This window comes from Corvus moneduloides, chromosome 5, assembly GCF_009650955.1.
Source record: "Corvus moneduloides isolate bCorMon1 chromosome 5, bCorMon1.pri, whole genome shotgun sequence".
NCBI lineage: Eukaryota > Metazoa > Chordata > Aves > Passeriformes > Corvidae > Corvus > Corvus moneduloides.
Window position 1 is genome coordinate 27,046,439 of NC_045480.1, and position 18,129 is coordinate 27,064,567.

The window sequence follows — 18,129 nt, forward strand, 5'->3', positions numbered from 1 at the left end:
AGCTGTGGTGGTACGCTAGACATTTAGTTGTTTCACCTTTTCATTAACTTGTTGCAAGGCTCATCAGCTGAAAGCTAAAGGTGGTGTTTTCACCTGTGCCAGGACCATTTGCAAATTAACCTATAGAACACTTAACAAGTTGCTCATGGTAGGCAAAAAATATTTTTAAAACTTTATGGATTAAATATAGGGGGGAAAATTGACTAAGGTGATCTGTTGTGGGGCCTACATGCTGACAGCCTCTGGCCCTCACAGAGTCCTGGCTCCCAACTTTTTTAAGTGGTCTCATGAGGAAGAAGATAGTTTCATCAATTTAAACTAAACTTTTGACTTTTGGAGACCTGAGACATTATTTCTTAAACAAGTACAGATTTACTATTAGGGAGGTTGGCCCAAGACACATGCAAGTCAGTGCAGCAGCAGGGTTTAAGCCCTGCCTCCCACTCTCCCCACATTTGGTCAGGGATGCCCGCCCCTACCCTTGGAGTATCTGGCAACAGCTCGTGATACACATGAAAGTACATTACCTTCCACAGTGAACAACAACAGCTACCAAGTCGTACATTCGATCTAAGTTGACGGCATCGCCAGATGTGTTGAAGAGACGTAACTCCAGAGGAAATACTACACGGTAAGACAGCTTAGTATACCTGTGCAATTGCTCCATATACTTGAATCTCTTGAGGTGTAAGGCAAGAATCATTGGCAGTTTTTTTACTCTCATCCTGTGAAACCATTATGAATGCATATGATTAACACCTGACCAGTTCAAAGCCATTCTCTCTTCCCTTAATAAGCTAACGTCCACATTACAAAAGCACTTTGTAAGTAACAGTAGTCAACTAGCAGTAGCTTCAAGACTAAGACACATGCCTTTAAATCTGTCTGTAGGTTCTCTGGTCCACACAGAGAATGCATTTGGGATGTAAGGCTTCTAGGTATCTAAACAAAATAAATATCAAGGAGGAAGTTTGTCAGAGCCCAGAAGGGACATGGTGAAACAGTCTGCTCTTTGCTTACCTCTTTTGTGCCTCTTGTTTACTGCAGCAAGTTTCACAGTAGTATTTCTGTTCACTACATAGTGTCTCTGTGTTACTGAAGTCTCTGTAAATAAATACAGTCATCAGTTCTTTAAGGATATACATTTGCCCCACTTGAGCTGATGAACTGGAACCCAAGAGACACACAGGATCAAATCTTCACCCATTCCAGTTTTCTAAAGCATCTGATGCAACTGTACTAGAGTTTGCAAATGGACTTAGGGTATCTGGCTGCTATGACAAGTTGTATTAGGAGCTGAGGCCCTCTATATGATACAAATGGAGGGTCAGGTATGTCAAAAGGGGACCTATATCTGGTCTCTCACACATAAAGGGGCTGCCCAGACGTGGGTATAGTCACTCAATCCATTCAGTTTCTTTTAAAATTATTTGCAGAATTAAACAACTTCACGTGCACTTCTGTCATCCCCAAATATTTCACATTTTATGGAGTTCTTCTGTAAGATAGGTTTGAATTGTCTTACACAGAAGAAATAAATTGAGTTTCCTGCATCTTCCAACCTTTAGAGCAGTCATCCAGATGTTTTTAGATTATACCTTTTCATTTTCTAAAAAAGGAAAGAGACAGCTGGTATAGAAAATTTTGTAAATCCTGATCAAGTAAATACACTCGGAGATATTTCTGGATTGAGCTTTTGAAGTGATGAAGGCAAAGGAAGGCTGGTTTGATAGCATCTTTCAGTTCACACAAAAGATTTGTTGGAAGCCACAGGGCTGATATACTTTGGAGCGGAATTTTAGGTACCTAAAAACATTTAATTGTAAAAAAAAAAAAACAAACCTAATTATTTTTGTCACCTCTTGTGTTACATTGCAGCTGAGCAGGTGTTTTGAGAACTCTAAATGCAGATATAAGCACCTATCTTCCATTTTAAACACATGGGTTTTCTTGTGACTTTGGGCCTTAAATAGATATATCAGAATTCCAGAACTGTCTTATTGATTGCCCCTACCTTGTACCTGACAGGCTTCTGAACTTCAGGCAAATTCAGACCCATTCAGACCCAACAAAATTCCATTCTACCACTGCAGTTCACATTAATGGAGGCTGAAGCAATACTGCCTGCAACTTCAGCCTGCTCTCGCAGTAGGCAGCACCAGAATTGTCTTACAGGGCAAAGGGAGGACTCTGGATGATTATTTCTTCCTGACATCATCACTACAGGGGTAGATGGGATATAGTTTGTTACAGCATAGATATTAGGAGTTAATTACATAACTTCATAAAAGTTTAAGGTTGACAGAGCATGATGAAGCACTTCATATGACTGCATAATATTTTTAATAACTCAGAATACTTTTACTGATTTATTTTCTTTATATGGTCTTAACACTAACGAGAAAGTGCTGAAATTTAGGAAAAAACATCTTTTGAAAGATTAGTTACAGCTAAACTTTGATCACAAGTATAATATTTTTATCTAAAAGAAAAATAAGGCATTATCACTGGGAAGGATTTGCTTCAGTGGTAAACACTGATCTCAAATATCTGATTTCACATTTGAATTTAAACACAAAATTAACTAAATTTAGCCAATTCCTCTGAAAAACATGGTAACCTTTCAGGGAATTGTAAGTGAAGAGCTGACACTTTAGAAAACATCAGAGATGAGTTATATGTGCAGGGAAGACTCAGTAGAATGTGCCTGTGAAAGTTTTAGGTCTGCTGTTAGAGAAAGAGTTTGATGTTCATTTTCAAAGCCTAAAGTCTCAATTTTAAAATAAGCAAACAAATTTGGGGCATTTATTAGTTTTCTTTCCACCTCAAAGTGAAGCAACGGAAATAATATTTTTCTAACATGAAGAAACATGTGCAGATGGCAGAAATTTGATAGATATTGATTTGTTCTATGCCAAGTCTCCCATGAAAGTTAATTAAACTCAAAGAGGTTCTGAATTCCTTTTAAAATGTACTAGTTATCCTGATGCTATTAATATCTATTATTAGTATTACTTAGTAGAAGTAGTAGTAGCATTTATTTATTTATTAGTAGCGTTATGGTATCTATTAGTAGTAGTATTAGAAAAAAATATTTCACTGAAAGAATGGTTAGACATTGAAATAATTGCAAAGTCAGTAACTCTTTCAGCAATCGAGAATTTCCAGCATGGCACTTTAACAGATGTTGAACAGTTAAAAACAACAGATCATTGACTGGAGTTCACAAAGTCTGCATGGGCCAGAGCCACAGCCTTGCAGAACTCTTCTCTAGACAGGCAAAACTAGTTTCAAGATGTGTCTAACTCTCTCCTATTCCATTAAAAGTCCAATCTGCATTCTGCTTATAGGTTATTTTAGCAAGGCAAAGAAATTTTTAAATACAACTGCTCAAGATGTACTAACTTGTCATTGACCTTGTGCTTCTACAGCCTCTCTGCTGCAGTGTGTGAAAGATGTTTTCTATTGTTCATATGCATAAATAACATTAATTTTGTGTTTTAAGATATGAGAGAATTCCTAGTGTAACATAAATGCACACAAGTCAGGATCAAACTGGTAAAATTTGCAACTCCTAGTGGAAATAAAAACAATGGATATGTATTATATTTGTTATTGGACTTTTATTGTTTCAGGCCCAACTGTCTACCCTGTGGATTTAGACTATGCCAGAGGCTTGTATTCTTTCTATTCTTTGGACATCTTGAGCACACAAGGACATTTTGAAAAACTACAGAAATAAAAGAACATTCATCTGTAGTGGAAAAGAGATTCATTATACTCAAATGTTATCTTGCACAGCTTTTCTGTATTTTACCTTTTACATGCAGCAGCACTTAAAGCTATTAAGACACAGCAAAGCAGTTGTTAAAAAAAGGGAAACAGTAAAGATTCCAAAAAGAGTAATAACTTGGATGTTCCTATTGAAAGAAGCCACAAAAGAACTTATATTTTGCGTAATAATGCATAATACCAGACAGCAATGAGAGGAAATCCATATTCTAACTGAATATATGTTTTCTAAGCAGAGGTAGAAATGCTGCTAATGTAAAACACAATCAGAATAGATGAGAGGTGATGACTCTCCTCCTGTTCAATCTGTAAATAGTGGCCTGTACCTCCCACTCCACAAAAAGAAAAATTGGGATTTTGCTTTATTTTATTTCCAAAAGGAGAAATGGGTGAACTTCAAAATGCATGTCATACTGTTGGAGTAAAGGCAGATACTACACTGGAATGAACAAATAAACTTAGGGCATCCATTCTTCTCAGGACTGTATAGATCCCTGCTGGAATATTATGCCTCGTTCTAGACAGTGGCACTTCAAGATTGAGTTCAAGAGAGAGGTTCAGTTGGAGAAGAGGCTGAAGAGTAATGAACATGTGTAGAGATCCAGAGAAGAGAGCTGGAGGAGAGGTTCAATGACCTTAGGCTGTTTAAATTTTTAAAAAGTGATTACATTCTTCCTGTACGTAAAATGCTACTGCTCAGGGGAATGGGGGCAACCCCTGGTTTATGTCCAGAGTACCCAGGGCAAGTAGAAATAGGCTTGGTCTGAAACACCAAAGATTCACATTACACAGCAGGAAAAAACTTATTAGTAGTAAGAACAGGAAGGACTGGGATAGACAATCAAGATACTACTGCTAAAAAATCTTCTGGAACAGGTTGGATAAGCATCCTGTCTGACACGGAGATAGGGGCTAACCTTTTTGGAGTCTCTTTCAACTCCACCATTCACTTGTTGGTTGCAGTTGTGCAGGTGCAGTTCTTCCACATCTTAAGCTACAGACACTGTCAGTTCAGTAAAAGAAATGCTATTGGTATTTTTACTGAAATACTTACTCTGCCTTTACATAAAATGACCATTCCTAACAAAACATTTCCAAGAAGCTAAAAGATCAAGAAATTAAATAAAAAACTGGAGAAAGCTGAAGGACAGATGGTGACTTATATACAGCAGCAGTTTCTAACAAGTTCACCAGACTCAGCTGTAAGAAAAAGCCAGAGCTCTGTCTCCAGTACCACGAAATCAAATAACAACTCAGATTAGAAAGGACCTCAAAAGGCACTGCAGCATCCTTGCAGCTCAGTAGGATTTCAAATTGACTTTGAAGACCATAGGGAAAAGTAAGTAAATGGCTACAGTGAAGAACTCAAAAGTGTGCAAACAAAAGCCTCTAGTACCAATAATGATTCAACTACTGGTTAGTATGAAGAGGAAAAGAGACTACAGGAGAAAAAGAGAATGTACTGCTTTCCAAAGCCTCTCTTTGGTTTACTCATGTTTTACAGAGAGGCTGGTTAGTGCAGTGTGGATTACTTGAGGGCTAAGGACTGCTACAGCATCCAGTGGAAGACTGAACAGAAGCTGAGAAGGAAAAACTCCTAGCACTTTAAATTAGAACAGAAATTATGTAGTACAGTTGTGGTATTCACAGAGAAGTCACTGCTTTCTGACTCAGGAAATAGTACCTCACATTCTTTCTGTAACTCTCACCTTAGGATGAGACAGCAGGAAATCCCTCCTAGGCATTCCAGAATAACTGATAAATGCAGTTTCAACTTTGATAGCAATTTTGGAATTTGAAGGAGTTTAACTAATTGATAATCATTACCTTAGGACAGCAACATATTTTCTTAAAGATGGGTAGTGGGTTATTGCATTAATGTCAAAACTCTGGACATTTTACATCTCTCAGAATAATCATGCATGCAAGACTTAAAATTGCTTTGATCTCTTAAGCAGAGATTGCTAGAATTTTTAACAATTAAGAATATACTAGGAGCAGAACTGAAATTTAGAATAAAAGACTTCACATGATTTTAGGTTGAAACATAGAATAAGAAATTTCTGATAGAAAAATAGACTTTTGAAATCTTTTGCCCTCTAGGAAATCTAGCACTCATTCTGCAAAACACACACTTAACTTTTAATATGCACGTAAGTTCTAATCAACAAAGCACTTGTGTAGAAGCTTAAAGATATGCACAGTTAAATCTCTTTGAATCCAATTATTATTCTGCACCAATTCTTCCAGATGACAATGCAATCAGTTATTTTCCCTGAAAATTTACTTATTTTCCTCTTTCAAATACATACATTGAAAGAGAAAGTGAGTAAAGCAAAGTACGTTAATGTATATTTTGTCATTAGAAGAAACATCCAGTTTAAAGTCTTTTTCTCTTGCTTAGGATAGGTTCAAATCCAAGTGTTATTCTACTTTTCTTTTCTAAAACTACTAGACCTGAAAAATTTAGCAGTTAGACCTATCTGCCAAAAAGATGCATTCATTTACCTTAGACAGTGTGTAATCGACGTGTTCTGCTCCACATCAACAGAAAGGTCAAGAAAATCTTCATCTTTGCTACTAACCTGTTGCAAAAAACATAGTTGTGAAACAGAGATGCCATACATCTAAATGCTGTTTATACCTTCAGTAAATGCTAAAGATATTTATTTCTGTAGAAATTTGCTCTTACACAAAAATAATTAATTTCAATGCTTTTAATTTTTTCTAGTTCAGTGTGACTAATGTTCACTGTGATATTTATTAGTAATTCTGCCAACCCATCTTTCATATAATTTAACTTCTGCCTATCCACTTATCCAATCCCACCAACCATGGGGCACTAAAGACAGCCTACTGTTCAGTAAAGGTGGACCATCATCCCCTATATTATCTGGGATTGGTGCATTACATATGTTTCCTTGTGTAACACAGTCTACTTTCTTATTTTACCAGAAATTTTTTTACCATTTGTATAGCATACTACAATATATATTCACATTTTATTTTTACATAATTATTTCCACTATTAAGGATGTAATGAAGATAATTTCCTAGAATGTTTCTGTCACAAAAGTCATACTTAACCATGTTATCCTTTCTCTCAAGTGAGTATTCAAAAGGCTGGGTTTATATTTCTGGTTGACATAGCTACATTTCCCCATTGGATATTGTTTCTGGCCAATATTTTGATTAAAAAATTAAAAGATTAAAGGTAAAAATGGCTCAGTGATAATACTTTGCAAAATCATTTTGGTATTGCCAATCTTTTTTTGAGACAGAACAAGAGGAGAAGAATTATAATAAAGAGTTTTTATTTAAAAAATTTAAGTCCAAGTATTTTCAGAATGACAGATTCTGATTTTTGCATTGAAAATTATTTTTCACTAAGAGTGTTTATCTTAAAGGTGAAGTAATGTTAACAAAAACCCCCATCCAAATGGCTAATTCTTGTAATACTTTGACTGAGTCAAAAGACTGCAAAATTACTTGCTGCATATGAATTCAGTTATATTCATAGCAACCAATTTTTTAATAAAATGTTGCATAGACACCCCATATTTTGCCTCCTATGCCGGCATTTCCTTGGAATAACTAAATCAGATGGGAGGATAGTGAAGCCCAAACCAAGAACTTCTGTGAGGAGATGAATCCATTGTTCTGGCAGAAGTCCCTTATGCTCAGATTTTTGCAATTATGTGGATGTAATAGTTATGTACCACCATGAGGACGTATTTATGTTATGTCAGGGATTCTACACACTTGGTAAAGGCAGCCCATATCAGACCTGAATGCAGGGAAACGCCTTTAGCCAGATTAATTTCCATATTACCAAATATGTACAGAGGCATAAGGCACACCCAACTGAAATGAATGGCAGTTCTTCAAACAAAAATCCTCTCTGAGACATGATTTGACCCACAGAGGACAGGAAACCACAAAACTGGCAGCAATCAACTGCAGAATAAATAAACAGCTAAAATTTGAAAGATAAAGCAACAAAGCTTCAGAGAACATTGTGTCTCTAGAGCTGGAACTAAGGTTCTGTCAGGCACATTGAGTATCATGAGAAATTAAACACTTGAAAAAGTCCTTGGCGAGTATAGAGCTTCACCTGAATGCCTCAAAGAAGCTAGGAATTCTGTTCTTGATTTCTGCACATCAAATATTTACTGGAAGGGAAAATGGGCTACTTAGAGCTAGAATAATACAGACTAAAACTAAAGCTAGCTGGAAAACCAGATTCAAACCGCATTCTTTGTAAGTAAGAAAAAGAACTGCTGAAATTTGAATGATTCTTCATGTACTACTTATTAATATTTCAGCAAAGCAATATCTTTCAATGTTTTACTATTTTCCTAAGATTTCAAGTTACACTAATCCAAGAAAAACAAACTGGAAAAATATCCTGAGTAGTATACAGTATTTCTGCATTCAGAGGAAGCTCCAGACAAGCTGTATTTTCCGTAAAGCTTCATCACTTTGAATTACAAGTCGGGAATTGTGCAGTTATGCTGTTACCCAGGGACACATCCCCACTTCACTAACATTTCTCTGAGTAAACACCAGATATGGATTTAGAATTAGGCCACAACTATTTAGAGAAGATTGTCAGTTAAAAAATAATTCTAACCTTTCATTTATTTTAACTTGCTATTACCTGAGGTTTTATAATTGAAAAATATTAAATAATTAATTTTCAGTATCTCTCTCATGTGTTCTCTTATACAAGCTTGTTCCAAACTTGCTCCAACATCTTTTTTCACGTTGACTATCATTGCATCTCTTCTCCTCACCACCCTCCTCTGACCAAGTCCCTGGAAAAGCCATATTTATTTTCTTGGAAAACAGAGCTATTATTTATGATTAGAAACATCAGACTATGTTCTTCTGCATGTCTGGTAGGACCTGGGTAGAGTTTATCTCACCTAACTTCAGTCATCTGAAGATATTTAACCTCAGCTTGCTGTCTGAAGATACCTTCTCCCATCTTAATGCAGCTAGTTGTGTTTTCTTTAGAGGAAACCCATAGTAGCAGCACTGATCTGAGTAAAAGTACATCATTCTTAGGCCAGAGCAGTTTGTTGGCCCAGTTCTCAGCATTGCTGCACCAACAATTGCAACAGCTTAGTAACACCATGGAGCCAGGACAAGCTATATGGAACAAAACACCAGATACTGCTGAAAACTTTGTTTCATGAAACAGCCTCAAGACAGATGGAGAGAGTTTCCTGCAAAAGCGCCTTCATAATCTCCATCATCTGCGGAAGGAATTGAGAAAACAAATTCATCCTTGATGCCTATCACCTACCTTTGCTTTACCAAAGCAAAGGTTAGGTGATGTTCATTCCAACCTTTGTGGAAGGTCAGTGTCACTGTTCTCCCCAAAGGAGATTTTTTTTCTGTCTGTGTTACTCTTTCATGCAACCTCACAGGAACAATTTTAGAAAACGTTTCTTTTCTCTTTCAACAGGAGCATGTGTTTGAAAAAGACAGTAATCAATAGGAGACTTGCAATCAGGTTTCCCAACTGACTGTAATTTACAAAAGTAAAATTTATTTTTACTTATAGTTCAAAAATAAGAGATTTCAAACTGACATCATCCTCTAGAAAATATTCAGGAGATAAAAGAAAACGGTTTGTTAATAATAAACCCTCTGTATACCTGTCAGACTCTTAAGAATGAATTAACACAAATTCATCTTAATGTTTCACTTATTATATGAATATGATGTGAATACCTTCTCTCAAAGTTACAGTGGTAAGGAAAGGTATTGATTCACTAGTAAGGATTTTAACTGTAGAGGTATGTGTTAGGACAGCAAAACCTGGCATAGATTAGCCAAGCAATGCTTAGAAGTATAAATTTTTAGAAAAGAATATACTCACTTCAAGAAGTAAATTCTACAGGAATATCCACAATTCTCAGATGTCTGAAAAGATTCATATATTTTTATATATAAAATGTATCTATCTATTAATGGGCAACAACCAAAAAAAAAAATCTATCCCAGTGCTTACCGTTTCACAGTTCAAACATCTAGTTTCATTAGTCAGTGTTCCCTGAAAAATCTCATGCACCCAGGTGAGTTCTTGTTTATTGTTCTCTTCAGCTTCATTCATGTTGCCATTTTTCAGTTTCCCATTTTGCTTTTCCTGTTTCTTCTCCTCCTGCAAAATGTCTGCAATGGTGTTGAGTAGGTAATTTAAGAACTCATGTGCATCCTGCTGCATGTAGTTGTCAAAGAGATCTGTGAAGAAGAGAGTCAAGATTTGTACAGCTGAATATCCTTTCCTCCAAGAAACAATTTTTTTTTCCCAAATACTTGTACTGGCCCTTGCTCAGCAAAGTATCTAGAATCATGTCAAAGAACAGTTTTGCAGCCAGTCACCCAGGCTTCAGTGAAGCAACTTTGGGGGAAAGCTTCATCTCACGTAACTTCAGCTGTCTATAAAGTTACACTCATTGGAGTTGGTTGTGTAGGCTCCCATTACAGTCAATGAAGAAAGCAGAGTGTGACTCAACCTAAATTATTTCCTTACAAGAGACACTTACTGCCTAACTTTAGTCAGCACTGACTTCCATCCACATATTCCAAGTCCCTCAGACACTTAGGAACATCACAGAGTTTTGACAGTAAGCCACATGGCTGGGAAAACCAAAGCCATTGGATGCTGACACAAATCTGTGCACTGTGTCCAGGATGGAGTTACTTTTCCTCTCAGTAGCCCACAGGGTGCTGTGCTTTGTAGGTGTGGCTTAAATGATGTTGATGAGGTACCAATGTTTCAGCTGATGCTGAGCAGCACTCACACAGCATCAAGGTTGTTCCTCCAACTCCCACCCTGCCCAAAGGCTGGTAGGCTGGGTGCGAAAGAGGTTGGGAAGGGGACATAGCTGAGGCAGCTGACCCAAACTGGCCAAAGTCATATTCTATGCCATGTGACCTCATGTTTGTCACTAAAATCTAAGAGAAAGATGGGCGGGTTTTCATTATTAAGATATATCTCTTCCAAACAAACTCCTACACATGCCAAGGCCCTACTTCCCAGGGAGTAGCTGGAAATCATCTGCTGATGGGAGGTAGAGAATAAATCTCCTTTGGTTTTCCTTTGTTTCTATATGTAATCTCTGCTTTTCTTTCTTTCTTTTTTTTTTTTAATTAAACTGCTTTGATTTCAGCTCATGAGTTTTTTTCCTCTTGTTTTCTCCCCCTCCCCTGCTGAGACAAGGAGAGAAACAGGCTTAGTGAGCATCTGGCAGCCAATCAAGGTCAACTCACCTCAAGTAGTAATAATAACACCATCTAACAAAGCTCATTTTTCACACACCAGTCTGATGAGAAGAGACTTGTCCTATTCAATATAAAATGCTTGCTGGAAGAGGGGAAAATATCCCAGTGGTGATTTAGTACAGACTTCTCCAGTAAAGGCTTAACTTGCCCAGCATGTCAAAGAAAAAAGAATCTGTGTTCCCAGAAATGTGTGGTTTTTATCCCCCTGCTCCTGAAAAAGTTCATGTGGATTTCCTCAGAAAATATTGTACAGATCCTTTGGCATTGTAGCGTCTAGCCTGAACATACAAGCAGGGTAATACACACTGAGTCTGGCCCTAATTTAAAAAAGCTGAAAACATAAGATCCAGTCTTTACAAGTGATCCCCAACAGTTATCACTAGATGACTCACAGTGAACTTTTTCATGATTTCAAACGTCTGCTCTGAAATGAACAGTCTGCCCATGTATATGCTGTCACCAGTAAGCAATTTCTTCCAGGTGTTTGACTCATACTTTGTCTCTTCATTCAAAGCCTCTCTGTTTCTAAGCATACCACCCACACTGATATGAATCCAGGCCAAAATGGAGCTCTGACAGACTCCTTTTTCTCAAGGTGTTCCTTCCTCATATCCCTTAGACAGAACTACTACAAGATTAGGTATATGCTGTTGCCAGCTTAATGGTCCAAAGGGGTCTGATGCTTCACAAAGTAAGACTGTGTCCACCACTTCCAAGAACCAGAGCACCAGCTGATGTGTAGCCGATTGACCACTCCACATGTACCCGGTTCCTTATTCTCCAGGGTGTTCTGGAGCTGGTGGTGCCTGTAGCCTTCCTAGGTCACACAGTTTCTATACTGCCAGCTGCCCTCAATGTTTCTCTCTGCCATATTAAAAAACCACAGCAGTGTCACCCCACTCCCAGCCCTAGCTCACTCTACAGTAAGGTCTGCCCCACCATGCTGTGAAAACATCATTAATTCACACACTTCTGGGAGCATATGAAATCTGGTATGGCTATTTCAAGCATGATATCGCACCCACAGATCCTAAAATAATAATACACCACACAAAGTACTAAAAGCAATTTACAAATCTAACCTGTATTTCTGATTAATATGATCAGATTGCCCAATATTTATTTATACTTTTTTGATCAATGCATAAATACCTTAGAGGATTTCAGTTTTACACTTACCATTCTCTTTTCGTAACCTTGATATGAACTTCTTTGGTGGAATAACTCCAACTTTTTTCTTCTGAGTAGCAATACTGTGGAAAAGATCTGCCAGGCAAGTCAAGAGGTTTTCCTTCTTTTTCTGTTGGGCCTTGTATGATAATACATTTTCCCGAAATGGCCGGCAAAAATACAATGCCTGCAGCACGGAGTTACAGTAGCAGGTGTTCCCAAACTGCCATGCAAGATTAAAAACAAGCTTAATCCTTGTGCATCACAACAAAACTAGCTGTTCATTCAAATTCTTACTCCTGTCACTGTCACAAACCAGCCATTTTGCCATGTAGCTGCAGTAGAAATATATTTTCACACCCACCATGACACTTCATGGGAAAAACTGTTGTGTTCTAAATTAACTAGGATACGAACTAAAGGTTTACATTTGTAAGAGAAATATTTTTTGTAGTGGATTTCATTAAATTCTTACTTAAGGGGCTCTATCTTACTGTTCAGTAGCAGAATGTCTAACATTTTCAGTGGAAAAAATTACTATATCTGTATCATTTCTATGGGAATAAACAAATGATTAAGCACTCTTCTCACTCATTCTTTCCTTGGTCAGATAAAAAAGCTTCTCCTAAGAGTCCCCAGTGCAGAATGCTGTACATAAACTTGTACATACTTTCATCACTTTCTCCCTCCCATTTCACAGCTAAAATAGACTTTTAACTTTATCGAAGCATATGTTCTAATCCCTGGAAATATTCATAGAACAGTAAACTGTTCTCTCTGGGAGTGTATGAAGACATCTTCAAACATCTGATACAGTTTTGCAACCCACTTTGCCTAAAATTGCAACACGAGCAGCATTTAAAGAAAAAAAGACAATCTTGCATTAGGATAAGATTGATAAGAGCAGGGGAGAGAGGAAAACAAAATAAAACAAAACCAAGGAACAAAGCAAATTTCAAGTTATATCAAAATGGTACTTACATTGACCAATCCAAAGTAGTGTTCATTGATTGGAAACTGCTCTGGGCCAATGTCTTTTTCCAGAGCAGAGGCATTGGTGCCCTATACAAAAAAAAAGAAAAAAAAAAGTCAAAACCCAAACCAAACAAATTTAAAAGGAAGAAATTATTTAGAATATTAACATTCTAAAATAAAATTATGGACAGTATCAAGACAGAAAATAGTTCTTTCCTTTCAGCTATGATTAGCCAAGCTAACTCTGTCTTACTAACAGGCAAGCACAGCAGTGTCATGAGCCACTAAAAATATTTGCAAATCTGGGTAGTGGAGCTGGCCTGGAATGGACTCTCTAGTAATGGCTGATTAGAAGTGAACAGGTCACAACAGTGGTTCTTCCCATACCCACCTCCCCCTTATTTTTACTGTGTACATGGACATCTGGATCCCATCACTCTCTTGCCTCATAAAGATCATAGCTGATCTTAAGCACAACCCTAAAAAGCTGTTCCTAGATGGAAGGTAGGTTTTCTAAGCATTACTGAAGCTCCTCTGAATCCTTCTGAATTAATCATCAGCCTGTAACAATACTTGGGCTTCAGACTGGCACCCAGTTCTAGTAACATCACAAATGCTAAAAGCAAGTGTAATATACCTGTCATTTTGTCCTATCTAATATTAGAGAGCACATAAATCCATGCACTGTTAGATCTCTTAGTCTCTGCCCTGGTGGGGCAAGTTATGTTCAGCTGTATCTTCACTCCAACAGCAAAGTTGTTTAGGTAATGGCTGGTCTGTAAGTACAACCACTAATTTGGTATGTTACCTGTCATTTTGCTATATTAAAATGCCCATTTTTAAACAATCTTAAATTACCAAGCAAGTAAGGTAGACTGCTGCCAAAGGAAACGTCATCACTCCTATACACATTATAATCTTGGCTCCATCTTCTGACACCCTCACTTCAGATACTTATAGACATTGATGCGTTCCCCCCTCAGCTGTCTCTTGAGGCTGAACAGCCCCAGCTCCCTCAGCCTTTCCTCATAAGAGAGATGCTCCAGTCCCTAATCATCTTTGTTGCCCTCCACTGGACCTGCTCCAGGAGCTCCATGTCTCTCTTGTCCTGAGGAACCCAGAGCTGGACACAGCACTCCTGATGTGCCCCACCAGGGCTGAGTAGAGGGGCAGGATCAGCCCCCTTGACCTGCTGGCAATGCCCTTCCTAACGCAGCCTAGGATACCATCAGCCTTCTCATCCCCATGGGCACATTGCTGGCTCATGGACAGCTTGTTGTCCACCAGGACCCCCAGGTCCCTCTCCACAGAGCTGCTTCCCAGCAGGTCAATCCCCAGCCTGTGCTGGTGCACAGGGTTACTCCTCCCCGGGTGCAGGACCCTGCACTTGCCTTCACTGAATTTCCTTTCTGCCCATCTCTCCAGCCTGTCGAGGCCCTTCTGAAGGGCTGCACAGCACTCTGGGGTATGGACTGCTCCTCCCAGCTTTGTGTCATCAGCAAACTTGCTGAGGAGGCATCTGCCCCTTCATCCAAGTCATTAATGAATAAGTTAAACAATTCCCAGTATTGAATCTTGGGGGACAGCACTAGTGTCAGGCCTCCAACTAGACCCCGTGTCACTGATAGCGACTCTCTGGGGTCAGCCAGTTCTCAATACACCTCACGGTCCACTCATCCAGTCCACACTTCCTGAATTTGCCTATGAGGACATTGTGAGAGACTGTGTTGAAAGCCTTGATGAAGTCAAGGCAGACATTTGCTCAGACTTCATCAGCTAAAATTTTCGAAGTAACAGGTAATCAGATTCAGAATTCTCATGTCCCTTCCCCATCTTCTCCCCAAGGCCTGATTTCTGTTTCTTCACTGCACCTACCATCACCACTGCTTGCCAAATTAGATTATTATTTCATGCCAGTTCATTAAAAGAAGATTTAGTCAACAGAATTAGCAGTGTGAAACTCAGCACAGGTGCTCTTTGAGAATTTGCAAGCCTTGAAAGTAAAACATCTCCTTTAAGTTGGCAGGTTCCAGAAAAGCTCCAAAGATTTTGTATTTCACATCCCCTTCTCTGATCTTTTTCCGTTCTCTCTCTTTCTCTCACATACACAGAGTTCATTGCTCAGACCAAGTGTATGTTGATTCCCAGAAAATCACTTTGAGACTGAAGTACTTTACAAGCACAAGGCTTCATGAAAAGTTTCATAAGGGATATATGATCTCACCAGACTCTGCTACGCCTTGGTGAGAAACTTGGAAAAAAAGATTGATCAATACAAAGCAATTATTGGCTACCGTTCAACAGAGATGACAGTGTGATAATTATGTAAATCTCATATGAAGATTAGTTTCATTGCTTGGAAAGTCAGCCTTGCCAAAGATGCACATACTTGGCGAAGCATCCTATGTTCCAAGAGGGAGAAAACTGATAGACATTTGCCTATCTGACATTAGCAGTGAAGCAAACAGCCAGTTACCCTCAAAACCTGGCCTGATATATGAGAAATATGACTACAGAAGATTAATGCAGCTTCTGGGGAAAAACATCTTCATATTAATACTCATTGTACAGCATTCAGATCAAAGCAAAGGTTTTCTTTGATTACAGTTTTAACATTACAATCAAATTCTGTAATACAAGAATAAAATGGGTATTTTTCCATTTTTGTAAGAAGCATTCTCCACACTGAAATAAATTCTTCCTCTAGAGTTCATGGAAAGTACTATCTCTAAAAGTAACCTACTCTTTGTAAACTACAGTGTCCTGGGTTGCAGTGTATTCTATTACCATCCCCATCAGCTGTTGAAATCAGGTGGGGCAGTGTTTCCTTGCCTCCTCCCCCCAGACTATCTTTCTGTTAATTGCCCATCATTGTCCTGCCGCCTGACTCAGAGATAACTCCCTCCGGATTATCTTCTGTTAATGAGCCTAATCAACACTCTGCCTCATGACTTGTTACCCCATTGTGAGATGCTCCACCCAGAGGGAGGAACCAAGCATCCCAGCGTGGATATAAGCTGAGGCTGAACACCAGAGACGCCGGCTTCCCACTGGATTTCCAGAGGACAGGAGCTACACAGCCACCACTGGACTTCCTGAGGAAGAGCAGACTGTTTTACTACAGGATCACTGCTTCAGAGGACTGCAGCCACCATTCTACCAGACTGCTACCACCACCCTGCCTAACAGGGTGTCAGGTTGTACCTTGACTCTGTCAGTTTGACAGTGTTTTCTTTTACCTTTTTTTTCCCTTTTCTTTAATTTCCATTAAATTGTTATTCTGACTTGGTGCCTCCCACTGGTTTGTTTTCAAACTAGCACATAATTTGGCGCCCAACGTGGGGCAGCTCTGAGAGAAAGTCAGAATCACAATTTTGTGTTAACGGAAACCTATTCACCATGGTGCTCAGCTTGTCTACGTGGGTACTGTATCTTGCTCTCTATATTTTTCCTCACATGGGGAACTACCTGCCTGTAGTATTACTCCTGTTAAAACCAGGGAATGGTATGAGAATTGCTTTAATGGTTTATTATGCCTACAGCATAATAACCTGTGAGGCGATGAATACCATTCGGAGTATATACTCGGTTTTGTTTGGCTGTCCTAGTCTGGGCTCCTATGTCTGGGATCTCCTCAACAATCGCACCCAGCCCCTGGTGGGAGGAGTAGAGAGTGGTTTCTTCCAGCCTTTCAGGCCAGGCACAGCAGTTTTTGAAAATATTGAATTCCCTCTGGATGTCAAAGACGGCATAAACTTGCTGTCAGTTCTGCTTTGTCTTCTCTGTACAGCCTGCACCATGTACACCATGCTTAGAATCAGAGCTATGGCACAGCATCCTCAGGATGAGGGAGGGAAAAAGAGCAGAGCAACAAACACCATGCCTACGCAGACTGACACAGAGGAGAAAGAAACCAAATGCAAAGCAACAGCGTCCATGTCTACGCAGACTGTCACCGAGGAGAAAGAACCCAGATGCAAGACAACAGCGTCCATGTCTACACAGACTGACACAGAGGAGAAAGAAACCAAATGCAAAACAACAGCGTCCATGTCCACACAGACTGACACAGAGGAGAAAGAACCCAGACGCAAGACAACAGCGTCCATGTCCACGCAGACTGACACAGAGGAGAAGGGAACCAAAAGCACTGTCAGCGTCCCCATGCAAACCATCACTGAACCAGAACAGCCTAAACCGATTGCAGTTGCCCCCGTGCAGAAGAAGAAATCAAAAAGCAAATCAGTCCGCATAGTGACTGACGAGGATGCAGCAGGACCTTCGCACCCAGCAGAAGAGGCAGAGCCAGAGATCATCACTCGGTCGCTATCCCTGGGTGAGCTGCGAGACCTGCGGAGGGAATTCACCCGCCAGACGAACGAGTCTATCCTGACCTGGCTGCTCCGCATCTGGGACGCTGCAGCCAATGACACCATTCTGGACGGAAGTGAGGCCAGGCAACTGGGATCTCTGTCCCGGGATGTGGTCATTGACCAGGGGATCGGGAGAACCCAAGAAACCCTCAGCCTCTGGCGGCGACTGCTTACAAGTGTAAGGGACAGGTACCTTTGTAAAGAAGACCTCCAGGTGCACCAAGGAAAATGGAGCACAATGGAACAAGGTATCCGGTGCCTGAGGGAATTGGCTGTGCTGGAGATCATTTTCTCAGAAGATGAGAGATTTCCTAAGAGCCCAGATGGTGTCCAGTGCACATCACAGATGTGGTTGAGGTTCGCACGCCTTGGACCAGAGATATACTCCCGTTACCTGGCAACGCTGCAATGGAGGGAAGGTGAGGACAGGGTGGGCGTCTTGGTGAACAAACTGAGGATTTACGAGGACACCGTCACAGCCCCGTTTCGCACCCATGTCTCATCCGTGGAAACAAGTCTTTTG

At 39.6% G+C, this 18,129-nt stretch overlaps 1 protein-coding gene across 3 annotated transcripts in view; it reads right to left on the minus strand.

Annotated features, from left to right (window-relative positions):
• The window catches only part of USP46 (ubiquitin specific peptidase 46), a 68,080-nt gene that overhangs the window by 34,775 nt on the left and 15,176 nt on the right, over positions 1 to 18,129 (minus strand). For all 3 annotated transcript variants that reach the window (XR_004240027.1, XM_032108004.1, XM_032108005.1), the window contains exons 2-7: positions 13,240 to 13,320; positions 12,268 to 12,481; positions 9,815 to 10,044; positions 6,301 to 6,377; positions 1,021 to 1,104; positions 528 to 725 (exon numbers count right to left, since the gene is read on the minus strand). Coding sequence is in view for 2 of the 3 variants with exons in the window: in XM_032108004.1 (XP_031963895.1) it covers positions 528 to 725; positions 1,021 to 1,104; positions 6,301 to 6,377; positions 9,815 to 10,044; positions 12,268 to 12,481; positions 13,240 to 13,320 (884 nt within the window). In the remaining variant the exon portion in view is untranslated. The remainder of the gene's footprint in view (positions 1 to 527; positions 726 to 1,020; positions 1,105 to 6,300; positions 6,378 to 9,814; positions 10,045 to 12,267; positions 12,482 to 13,239; positions 13,321 to 18,129) is intronic.